Here is a 27,570-nt window from a genome sequence, read left to right as displayed (position 1 = left end):
TTTTGTCAAGAATATCAGGATGTTCTACAGATGCGTTCACGGCCTGTTTTTTCATTAGATTATCCTCAACAGTCTCTGGATAATATTCATTTCCCTCGTTATTCACACCTATCGGAATATTTTACTCAATGGCCAAGTTTTTATTTCATATACACAGATGGATCTAAAAGTGAGTCAGGAGTTGGATGTGCAGTGTACGACCCACAACATAAAACAGACCTATTAATTCGGCTTCCACAAGACTGTTCAATATTTACAGCAGAATCTTACGAAATTTACCAAGCTTTAATATATGTCCAAAAATTAAATTTACGAAAGTTCTTAATACTTACTGACTCGCAAAGTGTATTACAGGCTCTTAAATCGTCTTGCAAGAGTCTTTACAAATTATCCCCTTATATTATAAATTGCATACAATTAGTTCAAACAATACAAAAATCTGGAAAAACCATTGAGTTTTCTTGGGTTAAAGCTCATAGCAATATTACAGGTAATTCTCATGTAGATGAATGTGCAAAGAAAGCAGTGCGCCTTCCAAATATTACGAACTTATCATTATACTATACGGATCTTCTCCCTAGAGTAAAGAAGAAAATTCTGAATGAATGGTTTGATTGGTGTCGAAATGAACTTACAACAGTTGGAGAATCATACAGACCATTTGCTGAATTCAAAACACAAAAACCATGGTTTCATCATGTAAGTGCTACAAGAAATGTAATTGTATTAATTAATAGACTGAGAACGGGCCATTTGTGTACTAGGCAACATTTATTCAAAATTGGAATAACGAACAATAAGAAATGTGAATGTGGCTGGGAAAGTGCAGATGCACAACATATAATACTGGAATGCTCAAAATATAATAGAGAGAGGAATATCTTGTATAAAACTTTAAATAATCTAAAGGTTCAGTTTCCAACAAATTTGTTAAGTTTAGTTGTTAATCCAGATGTGAGAATTGGTTATAGTTTGTTATCATTTTTAAGGAAGTGTAACATACAATTATAAAAGGCAAAATGTTCTTAAGAAAATAATAATCTAATATCTGTAAAATATTGGGGATGGACTGATAATTTTATTGTAAAACAATTGTGTGTGTATTGTTATGGACAAAAAGCGGCATAAAAGCTGTTAGGTTCCAAATAAAGGAATGAATGAATGAATAATATGCATATCGATGTTTGAGCTTGATACTTGGAAAGCAAATCGACTTTTTTCATTGGAATGTAATAAATTTTAGAAAGGAATAATTAAAATTGTGGATTCTCGTCTTGGATTGTCCAAAGGAAATATCTAGAAAATATTCTAATTTCTTATACATTTACTAAACATATATGATATTGGATTATTTTCTAGTTTTTGTAAAATTCAAGACAAGAAACAACATTTTAATTCTTACACTAAAAATCTTACTTGATGGTTCATTATTGTAATTGATTTCAGGATTTTTCTATTATTTACGTTGGAGTTTCATGATTGCAATCCACGTGATATGTAATGAAATGAACAATAATAGAACAGAAATATCTCCCCCTTGCACTAAAATAACAAATTACCCATAATGCAGCACATTTACCACAGAAGAAATATTGTACTGTGGAGTTACAATGAAAATTCATCATATGCAAATACAGAGCAAGAACGTAGCTACATAATATTAAACTGTAAGAATTTGTAACACACATGTTTCTTTTTATTTTAATTTGATTCATCGAAGTTTACCTTGCACATTTGTCTTCTGCCCATCTGACATTAATTAAAAAGCATTTACTATTCCAAAATGTCATAAATATGTGTAGGTTTCCCTTAAAAAATAATAACTATTCACAAATGCAGGCAAAACTAATTTGTAGGATATGAGGGAGATTTATTCTTCAACTAAACTTAAATTTCATTCTACATTAATTTAAATTACACACACACACAAATGTAGAGGTTTCTACCTTTGCTTAGAGTGTTCAAACTCGACCTGTCTGCTTTGAGACTTCTTAGAGGATGATATTTAATCAATATAAAAGGTAGAAAGATAAGGTAGCGTAATCTTACATGATTTTTAGTCCACCATGGATGTCTACGTTAAACACGAATACCCAATTCCTAGTCTCTTCTATACTATGCTTGACATAAGACATAACATATCTTTCACAGCACAGGGCTTAATCACGAAACCAATAACCACTGATTTCCTAAACATACCAAGAATAGCATAAGGGGAATTGCAGATGCTTTAAAATTCTCCACAATGAACCCAAATTTTGGTTCAGAAAGTAAAGTACAGCCACACTAAATCGAAATGTACAGTGGGATCCATGAGTATTACCGTGCAAATTGTCCATCACCATGTTCGTGCACTTTATTTGACCCAATAAGAGCTTCAAGAATTAAAAGAAAACTCAAAACAAGCTGTTGACAACTTCTGCACCAGCATACATAAAAATCCATCGCTTAAAAACACAAAGGATGAAAGAGAAAAATAAATGAAAATAGCCATGGACAATTTGCACGGTAATACTCATGGATCCCACTGTACTTGTAACAAAAAATCTGTCCTTGCTCTCCGGTGCATTACCACAGGTTAGTCAATAACCAACTTTGAGAGTAGGAAATGCTTCACAATCTTCCATGAAAGTCTAAAATCTTTTCAAGAGCTTTATTAAAAAGTTCCAAGTGCTTGAATATACATGATGTAATGCAGCACTACACAAAATGAAATAAGAATGTATACTTTATAGTGTAAATCTTTTGAATTTATACAATCGTTTTATGAGTTAGCCTCTGGTCATGAACGTACAGCAAATCTTGTCAGGCCAGATCCCATTAATTGTCCATCAGTTTAGGGCTGTTAGTTTTTGTTCAAGCTGTTAGATGGCGCTAGCAACTTCCGTCTTCAAGGGAAATGTCATATAGCAACTTGATACGTATCTACTTCTAATAACCTTGTCTACTAGGATGATTGAGTCTGTGGTTACAGATGTGATTGTGTAAGTGATTTGTTGCAAAGATAATTTTGTGTTCTAAGTTAGAATTTGAGACTTTATAGTTTACTATTTGAATATAAGTGTCGTTCTAAATATATGTGTGACAATGTGAACATTAATTCATGAAAAAATCTAAAGGCCGTAAAGCCAAATTTGCTGGTACAAAACCAGCTGAATCCAACATGGACACGGACATTAGTGCCATGGAACTTTCCAGCAACGTGGAAATCATAACTTCTGTAGAAGAAGTTAGTAAGTTGAATTCTCAGTGTTATAATATAGATTACACCCAACAAATTAGTAAATCAAGTTCCAAAAAAGTTTATGAGCAACAGGTATTGAAGTACAGAAGTAATCATTTAGGTCCGTATGAAATATTTGTGAAATCTAAACATCAGGATGCCTCAGGTGGAAATGGCAAAGGAAACATTGGTCAACTTCACATTTTAAAATTATGCCAAATAGTCAGCAAAGAAAATATTAGAGGTTTGAAAGAGATAGATAGCCTTGGGAAAAATCTAGCTAGACTTACATTTACGACATCTAATTATGCAAATGATTTCCTTTCGAATCCATTACTGTTACAGAATAATTGGGAAGGTTTTGTTCCATCACACCGAGTACGAAGAATGGGAATTATGAAAGATGTACATCAGTCAATAAGTGAAAATGAAATTTTGCAAAATATAAATTCATCAACAGCCAAAGTAATAAAGGTAAAACGCATTGTGAAGTATAAGTACGAGGAGGGTACTCGCGTTGCTGTTCCAACTAGAACGGTAATTGTAACATTCGACTCGCAATCCTTACCACAATATGTCACACTGTTTTACAAAAAGTTTGATATTGATAGGTACATTCCCTTGATTAAACAGTGCACTAATTGTTTTTATTATGGGCACTTCAGGGCTAATTGCAAAAGCAAATTAAAATGCAAACGCTGTGGTGAGAATCACGAATCGTCCTCTTGCACAAATAAGATCAAGTGTTTCCATTGTAATCAGGAGCACACTGCAATTGACAAAAACTGTCCTGAAAAACAACGCCAAAAGGAAATAATCAAAATTATGACAGTTCAGAATGTTACGTTTAACGAAGCTATGAAGAAAGTCCCCAAAATTAACTATATGTATGGATATGAACAGATATCTACTGGCCATGTTCAGGAAATAGAAAAGACACTAATGCCATTTACATATGCTTCAATATCTAACAATTCGAGTAGCACCTCATATCATAATAATATAATACAAGATCAATACAGTGTATCTAATAAAAGGCCATTGTACAGTTCAAAGAAAGCTGGAAAATATTTGGAAGAGACTGAGTCTTCTCAAGGAAAACGCCAGAAATCTTCTCAAACATTGAAACCATTTGGACAAAATGAATATAAAAAGAGAATGACAAACCCTGATTATTCTTTGTCAGGATCTAGAAAAGACAATGCTCCGGATTTGTCGACAACATGTCAACAAAATAAATTATATGTTCTTGCAGAGGCGGCTCAAGCTATCCAGCCAAATCGGGCACAAGAACAAAATTCCTAAATAATTTTTCATTATTTATAGAACAATTATGTAGCCTAGCAGGGACTTCGACATTGAACGTTAACCAGGACTGGACTTACATTGCTACAAGTATTTTGCAATACTTATTTCAACAACCAGCATGCCAGACAAAGTCTTGAAAATATTACAATGGAATATACGAAGTTTAATTCCTAATAGACATAATTTACAACATATTTTATCTTATTTTTCTGCAGATGTCCTTCTTATACAAGAAACGTGGTTGAAAACTGACTCAACATTGAAGTTTAAAGGTTACAATTGGATAAGAGATGATCGTTTAGATGGATACGGTGGTTCAGCTATAGGTATTAAAAGAAATATACAGTATGACATTATTTTGTTTCAAAATATAAACAGTCAAATTCAGATTACAGGTGTTCGGATTGCTGATACATCTTATGTATCAATTTACTGCCCTCCCACAGTGCACCTCCCTGTTACAGTGTGGCAGAATATCGTTGGGCAGCTTCCACCAAACACTTCATTTGTGCTGGCAGGGGACATTAATGCACACCACCCTATGTGGGGCTGTTCTCTAACTGATCGATCAGGTAAAGATTTGTATAATTACTTGCAAGATTCCTCAGCTGTATTACTCAACGACGGAACACCTACAATAATCTCAAGACCTAATGAACAGCCGAGTGCTCCAGACATAACTATTACCTCAAATGATATAGCTTCAAAAATCCATTGGAGTGTATTAGAGAAGTGTTACAACAGTAATCACATGCCAATTATGATAACCTTTCAACATAATAAAAATATAACGTGGTTTACTATGCGCTCTGAACAAAACAATAGCCTTATATATCAAGAAGGGTTGAATGGCAGAAATTCTCCGGAAATGTAAACAATGCAATAAAGAATGAATTGTTGGAAAAAGAAGTATCGTATGACACATTGGTGTCTCTCATTCGACAAGAATAAATAAATGCAACAGTATCTAATTTTGGATCTAGAAGAAAAGTGACTCCGTGGTGGACAACGGATTGCCAGAAATGGGTAAACGAACGACAAAAAGCATACATAAATTATAAGGAGAATCCTACCATCAATCATTTTATTAGATATACAGAAATTGCAGCAAAAACTCAGAGGTTCCTAAAGAAATCAAAATCATATTTTTGGAAGTCATTTTGCTCTACATTAACTAAAGATTCTTCTATTTCAGTGACTTGGAAAATAATAAGAAGTATGTCCAATAATAATACTTGTCATTATTTTGGAGGAGATATCAATTCAGCCTGGATAAAAGAATTTCACCGGAAGTTGACACCAGATACGGTTGAAACTAATCTTTGTCAATTGTTAAACTCTATGAAATATCCAGAAACATCCATGTTAGAATCGCTATTCACTATGGATGAATTAGAATATGTTGTTCATAAACGAAAGAAAACGTCTCCGGGTTTAGATGGTATTACATACGAATGTATTCAACACTGGCCTTTGAATGGATATGAAATTTTACTAAATACATACAATTCAATATGGAATAGTGGAGAAATTCCATCACAGTGGAAAGAAGTGGTGATAATACCCATATTAAAACCAGGTAAACAATCAGGAATACATACGAACTATAGACCTATTGCAATGTCATCATGCCTTGCTAAATTATATGAACATTTAATACTGAACAGACTCACATGGTGGGTCGAATATAATCAGAAATTACCGAAACATCAGATGGGATTTAGGAAAGGAACTGGAACAGTAGATGTATTAGCGACACTAATTTTAGATATATGGCTATCTTTCATACGGCGGGAATTTTGTATCGTAGTTGTTCTCGATCTAAGTAGCGCCTATGATTCTGTCCTTCCAAATATACTGTTACAAAAATTGGAGAAAATGAACGTTCCACGCAATTTTATAAAAAGTATCCTTGGATTATTATTGGCACGTAAGTTGTACATTCGATATGGAGGACAGTTATCCACCGCACGTTATACACATAAAGGTCTACCACAAGGCGCAGTGCTGAGTCACATGCTATTTAATATGTACACGGCAGATTTAGGCTCAAAAATTCTTCAACACACTCGTCTATTACAATATGCAGATGATATTGTTATATACACTAGTAGTAAAAATATTCAAGAAGGGGCTCAAAAAATTCAAAAATTCAAAAATTGAAGTAAATCCAGATACGTCTTCGGTGGTAGTTTTTAATAAGAAGAGATCTCATTCATGCATATCAATAAATATAAATGGAAAAACTATTAGTCAAAAAAGAAGTCATAAATTTTTGGGACTTATATTAGATGAAAAACTTAAATGGAAGTCACAAGTAGAACTGGCACAATGTAAGGGATCTCAAGTGTTTAACATAATAAAAATGTTGACAGTTAAGAAAAAGTGGGGTGCTGATCCTAAATTATTACATCAGATCCATAAACAGATGCTAAACTCAAGACTAGAGTATGGTTCCTTTATGTACAATGATAATTTAAGTTGGGCTTTTAACACGCTATCTTCTATCCAATATAGCAGTTTAATCCAGGATTTATGGCCTTTGGAAAGGAACTCCAAAACAAGCAACTTTCGTAGAAGTGGGAGATCCACTATTCAAACTTAGAGTTAAATATCTTGCGAGCAAATTTTTACTTAAGAAAATTGCCAACACGACATCTCCGATCATACCAAAACTTCAATTGTTAGACTCTTTGATGCTCGACAGACATACAGCAAAATATAAATCCAGATTACCTATACTATATTATGCTTATAAGGACATTAATAAATTTCAAGCTAATATTATTCGTTTACCTAATGCACCATGCTTCATGACAGACTACTTTAATATGATATCTCCCATGAGGATTCATTTTCCTGCCTATCCAAGTAGAGTTTTCAGGAAGACAATCCCTACAATTTCAAATAATATATATCAAGACTACATACATTCAAAATTACAATGTGAATATCACATATATACAGATGCTTCAAAATCAACGTCTGGAAAAACAGGAGCAGCATTTTACTGTGATAATTCTGCAGAATTCAAAATTTTTCCTTTGCCATCGTATCTATCCATTTACACTGCAGAAGCTTTTGCAATACGACAGGCATTGCTTTATGTACAAAAGAAGAAGTTCAATTCAGTTCTAATTGCAACCGATTCAGCCTCTGTGCTAAATTCTTTACAATTTGCATCATGGTCATGTCATACGGAATGGTACATTGTTAACATAAGAATACTCACACTGAAATTAACGAGATTGGGATATGATATCAACTTTATTTGGACAACTGGACATTCTTTAATAGAAGGGAACAATATAGCAGATACTTTGGCAAAATATGCAGCGAATCAAACAATCCAACGGCTGCTTTCAATAAAGATTCCGTCCGTAGTTTTGGAATCACACACTAGAAAAATACTATTTACTGACTGGCAAAGCTTGTGGACAAATACTGGCACTCAGTGCGGTAAGGCCTACTATGCTATACAAGAAAGAATTCCAAAGGAATGTTGGTTTAAACAGATTCAACTCTCCCGGAGTTCCCTCTCAACTATAATGCGCTGCAGGTTAAATCACACGATTGCCGCAGCTCACCTTTACAAGAAGAATTTAGTGACTTCACCAGTTTGTTTGTGCAATGAATATACTGCAACTCCGAACCACATTATATTTCAATGCAAACTTTATGAAACTTACAGAGAACCATTTTTACAGGAATTGTACAGGAGTGGACATCAAGTGCCACTGACACTGCCTTGTTTACTGACTTCACCTTCATCCTCAGTAATCTATATTCTTACAAAATATCTTAATAAGTCTAATATAATTCTGTAAAAGTGTAATGAAATTTGGAAACTATTTATTATGAAAGGAATAATTGTGATTAAATATTATGTGCATACATGTATATAATACCAATTGATAAATTGTTAACTGGTGCATGGATTTTGTCCACAACTAATAAATATTTTATATATATATATATAGCAACTTCCGTATCCTCTTAGGGATTTCTGTGTTCACTATGGCTTATGGGGCTGGGTTATCCTCATATATATAATCCTTGGTTTCAGTTCATAATCATCTATTTCATTTTCACATAACTCTGTAAGATATACAAAACTGCATTTTAACATAGAGATGATGACTATGTTCACTTATTTTTAAATTTCACTTGGTCTTTTACTTCAGTATCCATATCTGAGGGCCCACCCACTGCCATAGACAAATGACGGAAATATGCGTACTAATAGGGTTCGAGAGTTCATGTGTATTTCACTCATTTGAGCGTTTTTTGCTCAAGCAGAAGATCTATCAATTCTGTATGCCATCTAGCGCTGCCCGTGCAAACTATTTGAAAAACTACCATTGCAGTACTCTACTGTGCACTAAACAAACATTTTCATTTTCCTACCTTTCTTGATATGAGGAGCATTCAATTCAAAAAGCACTTTTGGTTTTTCAGAATAATGGAACATGTTTGGACATTTAGAAAATACTTTAGTTCTCGATGTAATCTCCCTGTACACTAATACACTTATCCTGGGGTTTCACTATTACCTGGATACCAGCACAATAGAAAGATTTCTCAGATCAGACTTGCTTGCTTTGCCTCTTCGTGTCTGCTGAAATGTTGGCCTCCGATGAACTTTTTTAAGGCGTCAAAGAGATGAGCAAGGTCCAGATTGTAAAGGAGGGGGGTGGGGGAGGAACTCTCAGCTGAGTTCTTGTACAGGGTGGCCCGTAAGTCCCTACCCATTTACATATTTTATGTGTCCAGTGTATCTGTGTGCTGTCCTTCATTCTCGTGGCATAATATTATACGATGACATGTTCTGTGAGACATTTTTTTGCAATATAGTAGGGGTTATTGTTCCAAATGCCACTGTAACAGCTTCCCTCAACTCATCTTGTTGAAACGAAACTTCATCTCTGATACCAAGTTCATCAAGTTTCGGTATAAACCATTGTTGTAATATATTGAGATATGAGAAAAATGTGTCGCAGAACATGGCATCGCATAATATTATGCGCAACAGCACACAGAAAACTCTATACACTAGATACATAAGATATATGAATGGGCAGGGACTTACGGGCCACCTTGTAGTGTGTGCAATGTGTGGGTGTGCATTGTCTTGCAGAAACAGAATGCCTTTAGTGATCAAACCAGGCTCCCTTTTTCTTTTGTTGAGGGCATTATACATATCTTTCAGAACCTGGCACTAGTAAACACTGTTGATGGTTACACCACTGGGCAGATGATCCACATGAATGATGCCACTTTTGTCTCAAAAAATATTCACCATGACTTTTCCTGCTGATTCATTTGAGCAAAACTTTTTTGGAAGGTGGAGAGTCCACTGTTATAATGCATGTTTCAGGTAAATTCCAAGGTGAAATGATGCACCCACATTTCATTGCAGGTGATGGCCTGATCAATGTCAAAATGTTCCATTAAATTGTTGCAGATTTGCACTTCTGTGCCCATCGAAGGCAAAGAACTGTCTTTCTTACCCAACATGCACTCATTTTCCAGGACTGTAGGTGTCAATGAACGATTGTGTTCAAAGTTTACAAAGAGAGATGTGTCTGTTCCACAAGTTGGCGACAATTTATCCATCAATTTTCAAGAATCAGGCATTCTACTCACTGAATGTTCATGCGAATGATTGAAATGAGTTCTGAGCCAGCTCAGTTGGAATGGCCTTGCACTGATATATATATATATATATATATATATATTCGTATATGGCCATCTTTAAATTGTTTGCCCTATTTGAATGTTTAACTGTTGCTAAAAGTCCAATTACTGTAGTATTCTTTAAGTCTTCTGTGAATTTCACAAGAAAATTGACCACAAAATGCTGCTCCACATTTGCACTCACAGACTTGTCTGCCATCTTGTTTAACAATTGATTCACTTTGCCCTTGACATCAGCACTTGATGCGGTAATAGTAGACACTTCTCTTGTAAGTAAAATATGTTGTCTTGGTGATTTCCATTATTCTGAAGAATTGAAAGTCCTGGCTTGACTTCAACAAGCTTGTACTTTGTTTCTTGATTTTTTTTTGGTTGGATTAAATTTGAAATGTGGTGGCTTACCTAACTTGTGAAAAGAGAACTCCATAGTGAGTCTATATTGTAGAATTCGAGTACAGTCTGGAAATGCAAACATTCTTAAGGAAAACCCACTCTCTTATTGAGGATAGATTAGGGTTGCTATGTATCCCAGATTTTCCGGAACAATCCTGGAATGGTGTTATTTGTCCCACTGTCCAAAAAAGTTTCCTCTGGATGCACTAATATTCCGGAATCAGGTGGGAAAGCAGAAATGATTAAGACTATGGCTATCATAAATAATATTTCTATTTAAATGTATGGTTGTAATTTTAAATGCTCATTTTACAAAACAATCTAACTGTACATTGAACCAGTCCTTCTCAGTAATCAAGAGTTATTGAGTTACAAGAATGTGCTGAAGAGATCCCTGACTCCACGATGGTGTTGCACTTGCCAGCAATAATTAGTAATAATGACACTTTTATTTCCTTCCGTTTGTGGTGCTGAACTTCAGTTAACGTTCTCTTCCATTGTACAATCAGTACTCAGGTGCGTTCTGTTCAGTCTGCTGTTCAAATAAAGTTTCAACATTGTGAGAAAGCAGGTTAGTTTATTATGGCACTGAAAAGAATGTGTAAGTTTAATGATAGCCTTTGAAGTGATTTCCATTATTAAGAAGTGTAAAGAAAATGACAATGAGACCGTGGTGCATTCCAAGTAGTGAAGTACAGTATTTTCAGTAGGTCATGGTGATAGAACTGACGTCACAAATTGTATTAGATAAAATAATAATAATAATAATAATAATAAATAAGGCAGCTTACCAGCTTCTTTACAAATGTTAAAGGGGTGCCTTATTGGAAGGGAAGTGGTTCCACATATTTAGGAAATTTAGTGCAGAAGAAATAGTGGTTTTGGCAGATTCTTCTGTCATAGAATTCCATCTCACTCTTTCACTCTTTACAATGCCAATGCATTAGTGGAGTGCATGTTTTCACTCACAAACTCACTATGGACAGATGAGTGAAATAAACTGGGAACTGATATTGTTGAAGCTTAGCTTATGTGATTCTCAAGACTCAGGAACAATTAAAGCAATAATACTAACCATGGGAATAGTTAGATGATTTCTAAATTATCATGTGTCCAGTTTCATAAATTTGTTTCCAAGAACAGAAATTTTCTTGAAATAATCCACTGCTATGCAGGAAAACAAGATGACAAAGCTGAAAAAGTCCATCTATAGCTACTTAACATAAGTTTTTGTTATTTATTATTTACATTCCTATGCATGAATCTATTATGTAAGGTACAAAATAATTTTAAGTCTTGAACTTTGTGGCTTTTGTTGCAAAATTTAAGATTGTGTCGCCCCAGTCAACACATGCTTTTTCAAGTACAAACTGTTCAATCTGTGTTGTAATAATCTGTGTTGTATGAATTAGTTTTGAAATCTTTTCTTTAAAAATGTTAGATTTCTTTCTTTAAAGCTAAGTCATTGTTAATATCTCAATAGGTAAAGATTGTTTAACTTAATTCTTGCAGAGATGCTGAAACTATGAATGTATAAACAACTATGGTGTTTCCTTGGTAAAATGTAAACTAAAATTCTGTATATAAGGACGATAGCTTTGTAAGACCATGGGATATTCTCCTGGTTGCTGAAAGGCTGATGATTCAGGGGACTTTGGGGAAATATCTTGCCTCGTTCTTTGGTTCAGCTGGAGTACTTGCACTCCATTGGCGGATATTTCACTACCCAACTCTGAATAAGGTGTTCTCCTGCATCATCAAAAGACCAGGGTTATAAACTGCAGTACAACTAATAGGTTTAGGCCTACGAGTTGTTTCGGGTGAATTGTCTGTTTAAAAGTGTTTGTATATCATCAGAAGTTCAAATAAATCTCCAAGTAAGAGATCTTAATGATATTTCATTTCAAACCTACATAGGTAAAATTTCAAAATAAATCCTGCACCACAGACCACGCAAGGGCTTGGTCCAACTAACCCTAAGAAACCTTTGAGAAGTCCGATAAAAGGGTTGTAACCTGACTAACATAAAGCCCTAAAGGCAGAAGGTGCATATCAAGATTAACCTACCAGGTTCATTTTACTTTGCATCCTTGAAAATCATATCTGAAATACCTTACCATCTTTGGAATCAGTGCAGTTTCAGTGCATAGTACATAATAATTATACTGTACGTACATACTAGTTTGTTGGGTCCAAATCCCTTCCTCCTTCTCTCCCTAAATAGGCTTCCGTTCAGCCGCATCCAGAATTTTCACTTATAAATATTAGCAACCCTAGGATAGATAAATCTATGTGCTAATTCATCTATCTCACTAGCATTCATCATCATTGTCACAATTGGCATACAAAGGTAGAGGAATTATATCAAATACAACAAAACAAGTAAATCATCTTCAGGGTAAAGCCAATGTTGATTCACTTTCAATAAGTGAACTAGGATGAAAATAAGCATTGTGAAAACACTTACTGGCTGGAGACACCAAGCACATGTAGGTGTCTGAATGCATTCATGACATGCCTGCTTTCTGACACAAGGATCCTGGCTAAGCTTTTCTGCTGCCTGAGAAGTTACCATATGAAAAAGTGCCCACAAATGTGCACAAAAACATACAAGCTGCATCTTAATCCTAGGGAAAAGATAAATTATAATAGTATAATTTTACAACATTAAGGAAATGTATTACAGTTAATATCTACAACAATATGAATCCATATCAATGCACTTCTGAAAACAGTTTACTTTTCCTTAGTAGATAAGGTTTAGCATAGTGCGGGGGCAAAAGTGGAAGGGGGAAAATGCCCGCCCCCATGCTCCCGCTAATCGCCGCCACTGATCGTCTTATATAATACATATGCAGGCTTATAGATGAATGCTGCATTAAACTGTACATACATGTACACTAAGATGCATCCAAGATTCTGCAAATAGGCCTGGATTTAAAGTGTTGTTATTACCAGAGTGAAATGCATTATTTTAATGTTACACCTAATTTTGAGAACAAATGCATTTGTACTTGATTGCACAATTTGCAGCACTCAATAACTCGCCTGTTGTGTAGTGGTAACACTGCCCCTTTGTAATTGACGTGTTTCCTGTTCAATCCCCAGCTAAGGTACATTCGGATACACTTTAAACTGTGCATCCAGTCCCGGTTAGTCTATCTGCACACAGCTTTTTATTTGTTGCACTCGGTGATTTACCCTCAAATCCCAGACACGCTTACAAATTTACAAAATATCCCTGTCATTTCTGCCTTCTTGCTCATTTTTCCCTGACGCTGTCAGATGGAGCGGCCATAAGTAGGAGAGAGCGGGGGGGGGGGGCATGTGCCCAGGCGCTGAATGCTGTGATCGATGAAAATAATGTCGGTTAAGTTCAAATCTCACTAGCTTGTTGCAAGAGCGGATTAAATGGGCACAGGACCGACCACTCTCCCCTGAGAACTTGGGGGAATATTAGATATTAGATTTTGGCTCATAAACTAAAATTAAGACATCGGAAAATCAATAAGCCTATCTTAAATGGCTTGTAACATGCACTCCCCAACCGCATCACTTGTGGGGTGGTTGATGAAAAATGTCTCCAGGTCATATCTCGAGTATTTCTGTTTAGAGTGAGCTAGATCATTGCATTGTTCCATTGTATTTTCTGGATTTCATATATTGTTGTTATTCTCTTTTTGGTATATTAATCACAGAGATATCAACTCCTTACCACTAACAATTAAACACTCAAAAACCATAATAGATATAATTAGATATGATATCTCATTTCTATAGTGAATATTGTTTATATGATTATCGGATAGTTCTCACGTTAACGTTATACATATCCTTCACATGGCTTCACTTGTGTACTTATACGTAAACAATAAATTAATCCCATTGTTCACAATTACCTGGTTCAAATTCCAATTGAGTGGTGTCCTTGTAGAACTAACAACACATTCGTTAGAGTGATACCGATGCAAAGGTGTGGTAGGTGTGGTTGCTGTGATGTCAAATGTATCAATTCAAACATTTTATTTCTTGGGGCCTCCCCGCGTCGTAGCATTGCAATCAAGGGGTCCCGGGTTCGATACCCGGTGAAGGCACATACCGGTTCGGATCCCACTTTAAACTGTAGGTCCAGTCCCCATTAGCCTTACTGTGCATAAAGTGGACTTAAAACACGAACTCAATTATGAAACATTTTCTTGTCATATCTTTCTACATTACCGAGCCTCGAAATAAGAGATATTGCAACACTGTAGATAGACGTTATGTTGAAGACTGTTATCTTACCTTATCAAACCAGAAAAATGTACCCGTTGTAGTGACAGTTGTTATCATGTCATTCACTTGGATTAAGTCACATACCGTCTACAGGAGGGAAGCGAAATTTATCAAACTTAAACCTTTAACGCACATAAAAACGGCCGCCGTTGGGAAGCGCGAGGCCCTGTCCGAATGGACATTTCCACTCAATTTTTTTACAACAATTTTAAAAACTACACCCTGGAAAATTGACCCCTGCAAGTTCTCGCGTTTCTCTGCGTCCAGTTTAAGGCAGAAACGAGACTTCCAAAGATGCGAGGCTAGCGTTGCGCTGAAAACACGCCCCGCCATGTTAATACGTTACGACTTAGAGAGAGCTCTTTTGTCGTCTGCTTCGAGCGTCCAGTTTACTGTGGGTAGTCCACGGTAAGCGAACATGTGCAGCAGTTTTACAAATCTGTACAGATTTAAATAATGGAAGAAGGCAGGGACGTCGTTAGGGGGGGCCTGGGGGGGGCTTTGGCCCCGGCAGTTGTAACTCTGGCCCCCGCAAACAAAATTTTGATCGATTAAAAATTATCCTAAATTAATACTACATATTATTTTCTGGTAAATTTGTAGCAGTGTTGGAAACACTGTTCCGAAGAAAATCTTCGGAAGCAAATGTAGGACAGCAAAATTCCACCCTTTCCTTGCTTACCAGATTATAACCAAGGTCATAAAATCTGCCTGCTTAGAGGTTATTACCCTTGCCCTAAGTTCCTGGAAACCAGAGATCCGACCCCTTTGTTGCAAATGACCCTTCCAATACAGATGGAATCAAAGACTCCGCCGTGGCCGAGCGGTCAACAGTAGGTGGTCGAGCGACATAGGCTATGGAGAGAGTTCTCCAGTACTGGCATTGTTCTGAGATTTAAAATTGCTCTATGCTTCAGCTTCAGAGCCACAGATTAGCTTTGTGTTCTTGCTTGCGAGGAAGGTCTGCTATCGGGTTCCTACGGTCACTGTGTATTTGTTCGTGTGTGGGAAGAGTTCTAGCGTTGTTGTGCATTTCCATCTTGAATGGATAAATTTATCAAAACCGGATATTTTAAAACTATCTCAAAACATGTGGAAGATGACGGCAATGAAGAGGGTGTTGGTCCAAGTTCTGACGTTCCAAAGTTAGACAAAACAAGTGAATGTACTAATGTGAAAACAATTACTGATCTTGGGGTAGATAATCCTAGGCAACCACTTTTGCAAAACTATCCAAATACTACGTTCGGAAAGCGAAAGCGGTCATTTCAAAAACACTGGTTTGCATCTGCGCCGTGGCTAGAATATAGTGTGGAACTTGACGCATGCTTTTGTTTTCCATGCCGTAAATTTGGCACAGATTCAGGATATGCAGAACCAAATTTCAGGAAAATAGGGGTGCGCAACTGGAAGAAAGCATGTGAAAAAATCAAGGAACACAAAGGAACGTCATACCATCTAAAATGCATGGAACTGTGGGCGAATTACAAAGTGAGTACCAATTAGTTTTGTAAAACAATTATATATATGTGTGTGTGTGTGTGTGTGTGTGTGTGTGTGTGTGTGTGTGTGTGTGTGTGTGTGTGTGTGTGTGTACACAAAACGATATTTTGAGGTCGCAGAGGGATTTCTTGGCATTGCTGGGGATAGTGATATGTATGACTATTTTCAAAATTTGGGTGATATCATTCAATAAACATTTCATATTTAGTGTCTGATGAGATGAAATAGTTTTCCAAATAGAAGAAATTTGGTCATTTCTCACAAAGGTAAGCTTTAAAATATTTTTTGTTATTAAAACGAAAATTTGTCTGAATTTTCCAGAACTAAAAAAATGTTAAAATCTTAAGCATAGAAAGAACAGTAAAAATTCATGAAAAATAGCACCGATTTAAAATTAATAACACCGAATTTTGCCCTAAACCGCGAAAAATAACACCGAATTGCAGTAAAAAATAACATCGAAATTCAGGGGAAAATAAAACGAAAACTTCACGTCCCTATCAATAACTGATTTAGCCTGGTGGTCCAATCAGTAGTGGTCTTACTGCTACGCGGGAGATGCAAGTTCGATTTTCGGAGTGGGTGATTTCATATCCCTGCATTGTGATGCACTAGGGTTCACTCAGCCTCTAAGAAATGGGTGCAAGTGCGCAATCCTGGCGATTAAAGGTGGCTGGAGCGTGGTCCTGATAATAATAATAATAATAATAATAAAATCGTCTTTATTAGAGCGGGCGTGTTTCGGCCTCGAGGGCCGCTCTTACAACAAACCATTGTCTGGGTGATTACTACAAAGTAAAGTAAAAGTAAATTACAAAGGGAATATATGAACATATCCTGATTACATGTATGATCGATGAACATTGATTTCAAAAATACAAATTGAATAAAAATAAGAAAGAAAAAAGGATTATATGTATAAACTAATGTCTACTGTTCGTCGCTTTCATCTTCAGTACATATACATGCAGGGTGGTATTTGTAGGGGGGGTGGCAGGGATTTCCCCCTCTGAGTACTTGTGTCCCCCCTCTGCTTGATAAATTTTATCCATGGGGGGAAATGTTATATGGCGTAAAATCATTATCTCATGCTGTCCCTAGACAGTCAGTAGGATTTCCCCCTCACTGGAAATTTCTTAAATACCACGAAGTCAGATGGAAAAATGAATAAAACAGCAATATCAATAATGATAATAATAATAATAAATTAAAAATACAAAAGAAAATTTTGAAATTTAGAATGCTAATACATATTTATAACAAGTTACATGAACAGAGTTGCCAATTATTACAATGGATATAGTCTGACTACCATGCCAAAGGTCCCGGGTTCGATCCCCGGCCGGTTCAAATCCGGGAACTTTTCTAACGTTAGAAGCGGCCCCGGCGCCCACCCAGTGTCGAATAACATGGGTACCTGGGGAAAACCCTGAGGGGTAGAGGCGGTCAGGGGCGTGATGCTGATCACATCACCCCCACTCACGACCGGATCAAGAAAGTGTGGGGCGTTACCCCCACACCCCCTATACACCTTCATGGCGTGGTGCTAAGCACAGGGGAGCACTTTACCTGTACCTTATATATTTATAACAGAAAAGTTGCTCGTGATTATGTGCTTAGCTGCTTTGCTAATAGATGATTTTTAGGTTTCTTTTTAAACTGCTTATGACACTGGATGGATGTTAGAGAGGTTGGAAGGGGATTCCATTCTTTGGTGGCAGATACGGTGTACGATCTTTCCTAGGTTCTTGCATTATGAACTGGAACTGACAATAAGATTTTTCTGTCGCGTTACATGTTGATGCCTGCTCGAATTTATATTCAGTTTCTCAAATAGATATTCAGGTTGTTTGCTGCTTAGTACTTTATGTGTTAAAGTTAGTAACTGATATTTAGCGATATTCTTTGTGTTAAGCCAATTCAAACGGTGTAAGTATTTTGAAATGTGGTCCTCTTTTTTTTGAGTTTGTAAATGAATCTCATGCATGCATTCTGTAGCTTTTGTAGTTTACTAGATATGGAGCTGCTTGCATTGAAAGCAACTATGGCACCATAGACTAACCGCGATAATACTAGGCTTTCGCACAATCTTTTCTTAACATGACTGCCTACAACATTCTTTAAGTGGTACAAGGTTCGAAGAGATAACATCACCTTGGCCGAGATTGTGAATGTGTGGAGCCCAACTTCCAGTTCCTCCACATCCCTTCCCCAATATGCCTTCACGGTATGTTGCAATATGCAGGGGGCTTTATTCTTTATCTTTTAACTTAATTATATTTTTACATGTTCAATATTATTGGCCAGAAAGGAGAAAAATTTAGAATTTTTTTTTGAAGGGTTGCTAGTTTCGTTATCTACACATTATTAAACGAGCTTGCACAAGAAGGAATTGGGTTGTAAGGGATGACCCTTTCCTTAAACCTCCCTTCCATGTAGTTCGCCCTGGAGTGCATTTTGCAGACTAGGGAGGCTCTGGCGTCTGGACTCACTGCTATTATATTCCTCTGTGGAGCTCGTGTCGTCATTCCAATATGTTTGTGATTGTCCCGTCATCCATTTTTTCCCTAGCCATCCTCATCTTCGCGATTAATCAAAAGTGGCAGAGAGCGATGTAACACAATCAAATTCAATCAATCAATCAAGAAGGAATCGATGAACTTCTTTCTTCGGAAATTCATCTCCAGTCAATATTCCACAAATTTACATATTAGTTGCATACAAACAACTACATTTCTTGCATAACGAACCGAACTCCGTTGCAGAGTGGTAATCACAGCTTGCTACGACTCTAAGGGTCCCGGGTTCAAGTCAGGGCTGGGCATGCGTCTTCTTTGCGAGCATTCCTTCATCAATTTCATCATAACATCACTCATCCTCATCTTCGCGATTAGCCAAAGGTGGCAGAAAAGCGAAGTATAGACAAACCAAATAAAAAAAAAATTTTGCATAACGAGAATTCTCGACTAATAAGCTTTTGAAAATTAACAATAATGGATGAATAATTTTAAGAAAGGTAGAACCAACAGCGGAGCAATAAATTCTAGGCAATGCCCTTATTGCTTGTGTTTGCTCATTACCGTTGCACCTCAACACTTTGGATGATTTTTTTAGAACACAAGAACAAGGTTTCCTCTTATTACGGAGACCTTAATGGAGCCAATTTTAAAACTTCTCTTAGTGTAAATAACATCGTTAGTGTTCCACACCGCTTCGTTTTATGCCTCTCGCGAGGCGTGAGTTAGCTATAAAAATCGCATTAAAACGACTCAGGCTACATCGTCAAACTACTTTCGTTTTCAGTACCCTTCTTGCACAGGGCAGGTAAACATGGTGGGCGCATGATTGTACCATAACCACCATTTCCATTTATTTAGAATTTTCAATCTGAAGGCTTCATATAATGTGATTCACCACTTCACAGAATGTAATACAGAAAATATTGAAAGCACAACGGAAATTTTGTAGCCTACAATTTCTTGATGAATAAAATTAATTACTTGCTCAAATCCTTATAGTTAAAAGTTCATAGTATTCGACCAGTGAAGAACAGTTTTTCTGTGCATACGCCATATTTTAGTAGTATTAGTATTAATTATAATTAATTAAGCCACAGATCGCCGAAATCCCTGACTCGTGGAACTACTTTTCAGAACTGAAAACACGGAGAGCTACCAGTGAGGGATTGATTTTTTATTAAATTTTCTTGATTCATAAAAATAACTTTACCACGATTGTACGAGGGTCACTATTTATATTTTGAGCCTTGGCAACACTGATTGAAGTTAGGCGCGATTTGACGTTTGCACGGAATCGTCTGGCATTATTGACCATAACGTACTTCAAATGTTTTGTCAATAGCTTCATTTGTGTTATTTATGTTGCCTTGGAGATTGCGCGACAACAATAAAATGGAATTAACTCGTAAAAATTTTCGTGCGATGATTTTTTAGGATTTTCGACGTGGATTATCAAGACAAGAGTGCATCGATCAACTTACTTCTACATTTGGCGATGAAGCCCCATCCTTTGCCACTGTGAAACGCTGGTATAACGAATTTAATCGTGGTCGCCATTCGCTCACCGACGAGATTCTCGAAGATCGTCCAAAATCAGTTGTTGTTCAAGAAAACATTGATGCTGTGAAAAACCTAATACTGCAAGATCGTCATGTGACATACTGTGATATTGAGGCAACCATAGGCATTAGTTCCACCAGCATATATAAAATATTACATGATCATTTAGCTGTGAGAAAGGTATGTTCTCGTTGGATCCCACACAATTTGACAAAAACTAAAAAAGACGCTCGCGTCAATTGGTGCAAACAAATGCTCAACAATACAATCGTGGTGCTTCAAAAGACGTATATAAGATTGTAACAGGTGACGAATCATGGATATATGCATATGAGCCGGAACGTAAACAGCAGTCGACTGTATGGGTGTTGCAAGATGAACCCAATCCAACAAAAGTTGTTCGCGCTCGAAGCACATTGAAACAAATGGTCGCCTGTTTTTTCGGGAAAACTGGTCATGTGGCAACTGTGCCTTTAGAGGAACGTAGAACGGTCAACTCTGAATGGTACACAACAATTTGTTTGCCAGAGATCTTCGGTCAAATACGGAAAACAAACAAACGCCGTCGGATCATTCTTCATCAAGACAATGCCAGCTGTCACACATCTCGTCTAACAACCGACTTTATGAACAGTCAAAAAATCGAATTGATGGGTCATCCGCCGTACAGTCCTGATTTGGCACCCAATGACTTCTTCTTGTTCCCGAATGTCAAGAATAAATTGCGTGGACAACGATTTTCGTCGGCGGAAGACGCCGTTGATGCGTTCAAAAACCATATTATGGAGGTGTCTCAAGAAGATTGGAAAAACTGCTTTGATAAATGGTTCGAACGAATGCAAAAGTGTATTGACCATAAATGAGAATACTTCGAAAAACAATAAAGCAGTTTTCAATGCCAAATTCCTGTTTTTTCATTGTTAGGCTCAAAATATAAATAGTGACCCTCGTATGAAACCAATAGACAGACGAACGGGGAAATGGAAATAATTGATATAGCTTGAAACTTGCAAGATCTTTAACTTTAAAAAAATAAATGTCACGTTTATTTCCTTAGATTGATTATTATTGTCTCTGACAGTCATACAAACAGGCCAATCAAATTGATTTATATTGCGCTGCGTCAGGGGTGACCACGGAGGGGGAATTTTAACTACTAATTATATATATCTTCACACAAAAATTCGTTTGATTCACTTGTTATTGATTTTTATTTATGGTTATTATGTACAGTTTTTTTACCTACCTGTAGGGGTGATCGCGGTGAGGGGGTTAAAATAAACCACACAGCGGCGGCGCCAGGATTATTCATCTAGGGGTGCTGAGGGGGTGAGGAAAGAAATTTAGGGGGTGCGATTGTGAAAATAAGGAAAACATGAAACACGCAGGCAACCTTTCAAAACTGGGGTAGCAAGGTGCCAAAACTAGGGGGGAGCAAGGCCAGTTTACTTTCCCTCGGTACATAAGGTTTAGCATAGTGAGGGAGCAAAAATAGCCAAAAGCGGGGGGCAACTGCATTCCTAATCGCCGCCACTGATTAACATAAATTACTGACTGAAATTAAAATATACAGGGTGCTCGGAAATTCCCCTTACAAACTCCTAGGGATAGTAGAGAGGACTGAGTAGATAATATTTGGAATAGGAACCCATGTCATGTGCCTGTGTTGGGATGCAACCGGGTAGGCAGTATATGACGTCAGAAGATCAGCTGATGACCTAAAGTGACATCATTTATTACAACCATGTCAAATGAGGTGTTACGTAAGGTACAGAAGTGAATGACGTGTGACTCAGTCTATAATACAAACAAATTTATTTGGTAACAATGCCAAGGGAACAAAAAAGAAACTTACTATTCATTGATCAACACCTGTGTCGACAGTGGAACGCAACAATTTGTAGACATCACGTGCCATCAGGTGATCTTCTGACGTCATGTACTGCCTACCCGGTTGCATACCAACACGGGCACATCCGACACATTTTCATGGTTGTAGCACAGAAACGGTACGTTTCCGGACATGGGTTCCTATTCCAAATATTGTCTACTCAGTCCCCTCTACTTGCGCTATGAGTTTGTAAGGGGAATTTCCGAGCACCCTGTATATGTGTGAAATTGTGAAATATATAACTTTAGATTGACATTCATTTTGCAGGGATGCTGCCCCCTTGCCCTCCCCCTGGACATCCTTGATGATATGTATGAAGTCTTCTACTCCAAGAAAGTGGCCATACAGTGTAAACATTCAGTTACACGTTGCAATCTTATTGAACTATGTAGTGAATTACAAAATAAAATCATCCTGCTCTTAAAAACACAATTTCTGGGCCTTTTCAATGTAACCAATGGAGGTACAAAATACATAGTACTACAACCAACAACGAACTGTAAAATTTATTCGCGAACATTGGGCCTCTTCCTAACAGTTTTTGAAAAAGCTTGAAATGGTACGTTTACTAGACATGTTACGTGGAACAAATGCATATAATGTATTACGAAGAAAACTACCGTTCATGTTACAACTCGCATTATATAATTTCCCGAGCACGACCTGCTGATACCTTAAAAGCAGTTATAACACCATTAAGCCTTGTTTCCATGATCTTAAAAACTCAATATGCTGACCAAGGCAGAAATTTATTTTATTATAAAACATAAACTAAACGTAACGTTTCAACCTTCTAGCAAGGTCTTCTTCAGACTCTGTACTTCGTACTGTTGTTGGTTTGGTTTATTTTACTACGCTTTTCTGCTACATTTGGTTATCCCGAAAATGAGGATGAGTGATGATATGATGAAATTGATGAAGGGACCTCATATGAACAATCCAGAGCAGGATTCGAACCCGTGTGTTCCTATGTGTTGTACTCTGCAGTGAATAATAAAAAAAATTGGAATGAAAAATGTATCTCAGAACTCAAAAATCCAAATGAATATTATTGAAGAAACTACAGAAAAGTGTGTTTTGTTACCTGTTTTGTTCTGTGCATAAAGTGGACTTAGAACACCAAATCAACCAAACGTGGGGGAGTGGTTATCACAGCGTGCTACGACACCAGGAGTTCTGGATTCGAACCCCGACCTGGGCATGGGTGCTCTTTGTGTTTGTCCCTTCATTAATTTTATCGTATCATCTTCGCGATGAACCAAATGTGACAAAAATGCGACGCTAAGTAAAAAAAAATGAAACCAAATCAATGATTGATTGCTTGATTTGGTTCATTTTACTTCGCTTTTCCGCCAATTTTGGCTAATCGCGAAGATGATACGATAAAATTGATGAAGGGACACACACAAATAATCCCCATGGCCAAGCCGAGATTTGAACCCAGGATCTCTGGCTTAGTAGTCAAATGTAATAGTTTTTTATTTTCTAATGGGGGTGGGGGTTACGTGTACTTTTTTTAGTACTCATTCATCATTTTGCAATCTTTTCCTGTTATTGACATTCTTTTTTTAAGGAATAATGGGCCCTAAAGGGGGGGGTATGGCCAACACCAACCCCCCTCCCACTTGAGCACGCCACTGATTGCTACTTGAAGTGTCAACGTCACCGCACGTCAGTGAGCACCACACTTTGGCCGTTTTGCCCTCCAGGATTGCCCCCATCACCCATTGATATGAGGCTGGGAGCCCCGGAGCTGCTTTATGCTGGGACCATCCGACCTTTATTCACCCACTCTGGGAATCGAACCCGGGTCTCCCGCCTGGCAGTCAGACGCCCTAACAACTACACCACTGTAGCTCTAAAAACCTAGTAGATACTCTACTTTGACGTAACGAACACAAAATTGCCTGAAGTCATGGGAGTAACGAGCGACATGCGACAGCAACAAGTGTAGCTTGCAAATGAACCCCCAGTAATAAATGCAACCTTCCGAACGGAAGCTACTCGACCGACAAGCGGCACGGGTTGCTTTGTCGCTTTCGTGTCGTTCGTACTGGGCCGTTTTCTAATAGCGTGCATAGTGTTGTGTCTGTCTGTTGATAGTGAATTCACATTGAAAGCTTGCTTATAGACTAAGGGGGATTTCACATCCAAATGGCCCGCGACCCGTAACACGTGTCGCTTCAGGATTTCACCAATCGAACGCAAGTTTGTGAGGTCTGCCATGCCCCTATGCTGTGAAACGTTGCTGTTGATTGGCTCGTTCCAAAGCGACATGTGTCGCGTGTCGCTTTGGTGCGAAAACTCTGTGTCGCTTGTTGCCTGTCGCATCAACCTGAAAGCTATCTTGGGAAAATTTCACACCGAAGCGACAAGCGACAGGTATAATTCACAAACAAGCGACACAATTCCCTTCAGTCTGAAGGAAAACATTCACCCCGCATCCGTGAACAACGGACCGAGGCGACAAGAGACACGTGCAGCTTCTCCTGTTTCTTCTGTTCGAAAGGTTGCATTGACTACTGAAAGTTCGTTTCCAACCGACTCGTGTTGCTTGTCGCCTGTAATTTTGGTGTGAAATCTTCCTCACAGGAAACTTTTCGAACCGAAGCGACACAACAAGTTGCAGCTCTATCGCTTGTCGCTTGCATGTTGTTCTGCTTAGGCCGTTTTCTGGATACCGTGTATCGTCGCGAGGGTTGTTATCCGCGCATGCGCGGTGAATACTTGCTTATAAACTGAAGTGTCCCTGTCGTTCGTTGCTTCAGTGCGATACTTCCGTGTCGCTTGTCACATTCAACAAGCCACAGGAGAGAAGCGACAAGCAACATGTTCCGCTTGGAAACGAACCCTCAGTACGAGGGCCACTATTTATATTTTGAGCCTTGGCAACACTGATTGAAGTTAGGCGCGATTTGACGTTTGCACGGAATCGTCTGGCATTATTGACCATAACGTACTTCAAATGTTTTGTCAATAGCTTCATTTGTGTTGTTTATGTTGCCTTGGAGATTGCGCGACAACAATAAAATGGAATTAACTCGTAAAAATTTTCGTGCGATGATTTTTTACGATTTTCGACGTGGATTATCAAGACAAGAGTGCATCGATCAACTTACTTCCACATGTGGCGATGAAGCCCCATCCTTTGCCACTGTGAAACGCTGGTATAACGAATTTAATCGTGGCCGCCATTCGCTCGCCGACGAGATTCGCGAAGGTCGTCCAAAATCAGTTGTTGTTCAAGAAAACATTGATGCTGTGCAAAACCTAATACTGCAAGATCGTCATGTGACATACTGTGATATTGAGGCAACCATAGGCATTATTTCCACCAGCATATATATAAAATATTACATGATCATTTAGCTGTGAGAAAGGTATGTTCTCGTTGGACCCCACACAATTTGACAAAAACTAAAAAAGACGCTCGCGTCAATTGGTGCAAACAAATGCTCAATAAATACAATCGTGGTGCTTCAAAAGACGTATATAAGATTGTAACAGGTGACGAATCATGGATATATGCATATGAGCCGGAACGTAAACAGCAGTCGACTGTATGGGTGTTTCAAGATGAACCCAATCCAACAAAAGTTGTTCGCGCTCGAAGCACATCGAAACAAATGGTCGCCTGTTTTTTCGGGAAAACTGGTCATGTGGCAACTGTGCCTTTAGAGGAACGTAGAACGGTCAACTCTGAATGGTACACAACAATTTGTTTGCCAGAGATCTTCGGTCAAATACGGAAAACAAACAAACGCCGTCGGATCATTCTTCATCAAGACAATGCCAGCTGTCACACATCTCGTCTAACAACCGACTTTATGAACAGTCAAAAAATCGAATTGATGGGTCATCCGCCGTACAGTCCTAATTTGGCACCCAATGACTTCTTCTTGTTCCCGAATGTCAAGAATAAATTGCGTGGACAACGATTTTCGTCGGCGGAAGACGCCGTTGATGCGTTCAAAAACCATATTATGGAAATGTCTCAAGAAGATTGGAAAAACTGCTTTGACAAATGGTTCGAGCGAATGCAAAAGTGTATTGACCATAAAGGAGAATACTTCGAAAAACAATAAAGCAGTTTTCAATGCCAAACTTTTTTTTTTCATTGTTAGACTCAAAATATAAATAGTGACCCTCGTAAACGTAACCTTCCGAACCGAAGCACCACGTGTCTCTGGTCGCTTGCGTGTCGTTCAAACTGGGTCGTTTTCTTAATATCGAGTGCAGAATAGCCACGATCTATTGGTACTGCCCGTGCGGTGAATACTTTTATCATAGACGGAACGAAAGGGGGTCCTGTCGCTTGTCACTTCAGTGAAAACCCCCGTGTGGCTTGTCGCTTGTCGCCTCTCGCGTGTTCCTTCTGTCTGAAAGCTCCTTATGTGTACGATGGATAAAGAGTGACTGGGAGCCAGAAAAGCAAGGCAGATTCTATACACTATCTAGCTATTGATAACACTGGGGAACAGTGAAATTGCGGCACAGTGTTTGAGAGCTAATTTAGGGCAATTTCATGCTGCTGAATAATGACATAATAATATATTTCCTGAATGGGCTCTAATTTATGAAATAAATGGAACTAAACCAAAATGGCAGAAACATAAGACATACATATAAATGAACTTCCAAGAACAATTTAATATTTCTTTTTTGTGATTACAATCTTTTGTACCATTAAGAGACTTATTTATTTATTTGTAAATTGTTGCTAGGCCTGTACAAGGTTGATTGTATTTGTAATAGGACAATGGAAGATGCAATTCACTATTGCAATCTTGACTATTCGGTTTCCACCACATATGCAACTATTACATGGCTGTTGATTTTAGTCCCCATAGTAACGCAAAATTCTTTATTTTATGTTACATTTTCACTAAGTACTGTATACATTACGTAAAATTGAGACTTTTGAACAATTTCAGCCCCTTATCAAATTTTGATATTACCGAGAAAAGCGTGGAGTAATTTTACCTCCTACATTTTCCATGGTGTGTTTATTTTTATAACTGGAGTCAATTCAACTGAACCAATCATACAATTGGCAATCACAGCTGTTTTGTGTGCTGAAACTGTTATTAAACTTTATGCCACAAAATAAAATCTTTTTTTGTTCCCCAGTGTAATCAACAAACTTTATTTGAAATACTCATGTTCTTATGATTAACGAATCATATTTATTTTCATTATAC

General features: G+C 37.6%; 1 protein-coding gene across 3 annotated transcripts in view; it reads right to left on the bottom strand.

Moving 5' to 3' along the window:
- LOC145986484 (integrin beta-PS-like) overlaps window positions 1–13,242 on the bottom strand; it is a 79,960-nt gene extending 66,718 nt beyond the window's left edge. For all 3 annotated transcript variants that reach the window (XM_083120546.1, XM_083120547.1, XM_083120548.1), the window contains exon 1: window positions 13,089–13,242. In XM_083120546.1, the coding sequence (XP_082976672.1) occupies window positions 13,089–13,241 (153 nt within the window). In that variant the 5' untranslated portion in view covers window position 13,242. The remainder of the gene's footprint in view (window positions 1–13,088) is intronic.
- Window positions 13,243–27,570: the final 14,328 nt, after the last annotated feature.

The sequence above is a fragment of the Lepisma saccharinum genome, chromosome 4 (assembly GCF_977018435.1).
Source record: "Lepisma saccharinum chromosome 4, izLepSacc3.1, whole genome shotgun sequence".
In the NCBI taxonomy this organism is placed as follows: Eukaryota; Metazoa; Arthropoda; class Insecta; order Zygentoma; family Lepismatidae; genus Lepisma; species Lepisma saccharinum.
The sequence above is the reverse complement of the archived record's forward strand: the minus strand, read 5'-3'. Positions and strand labels throughout refer to the sequence as shown.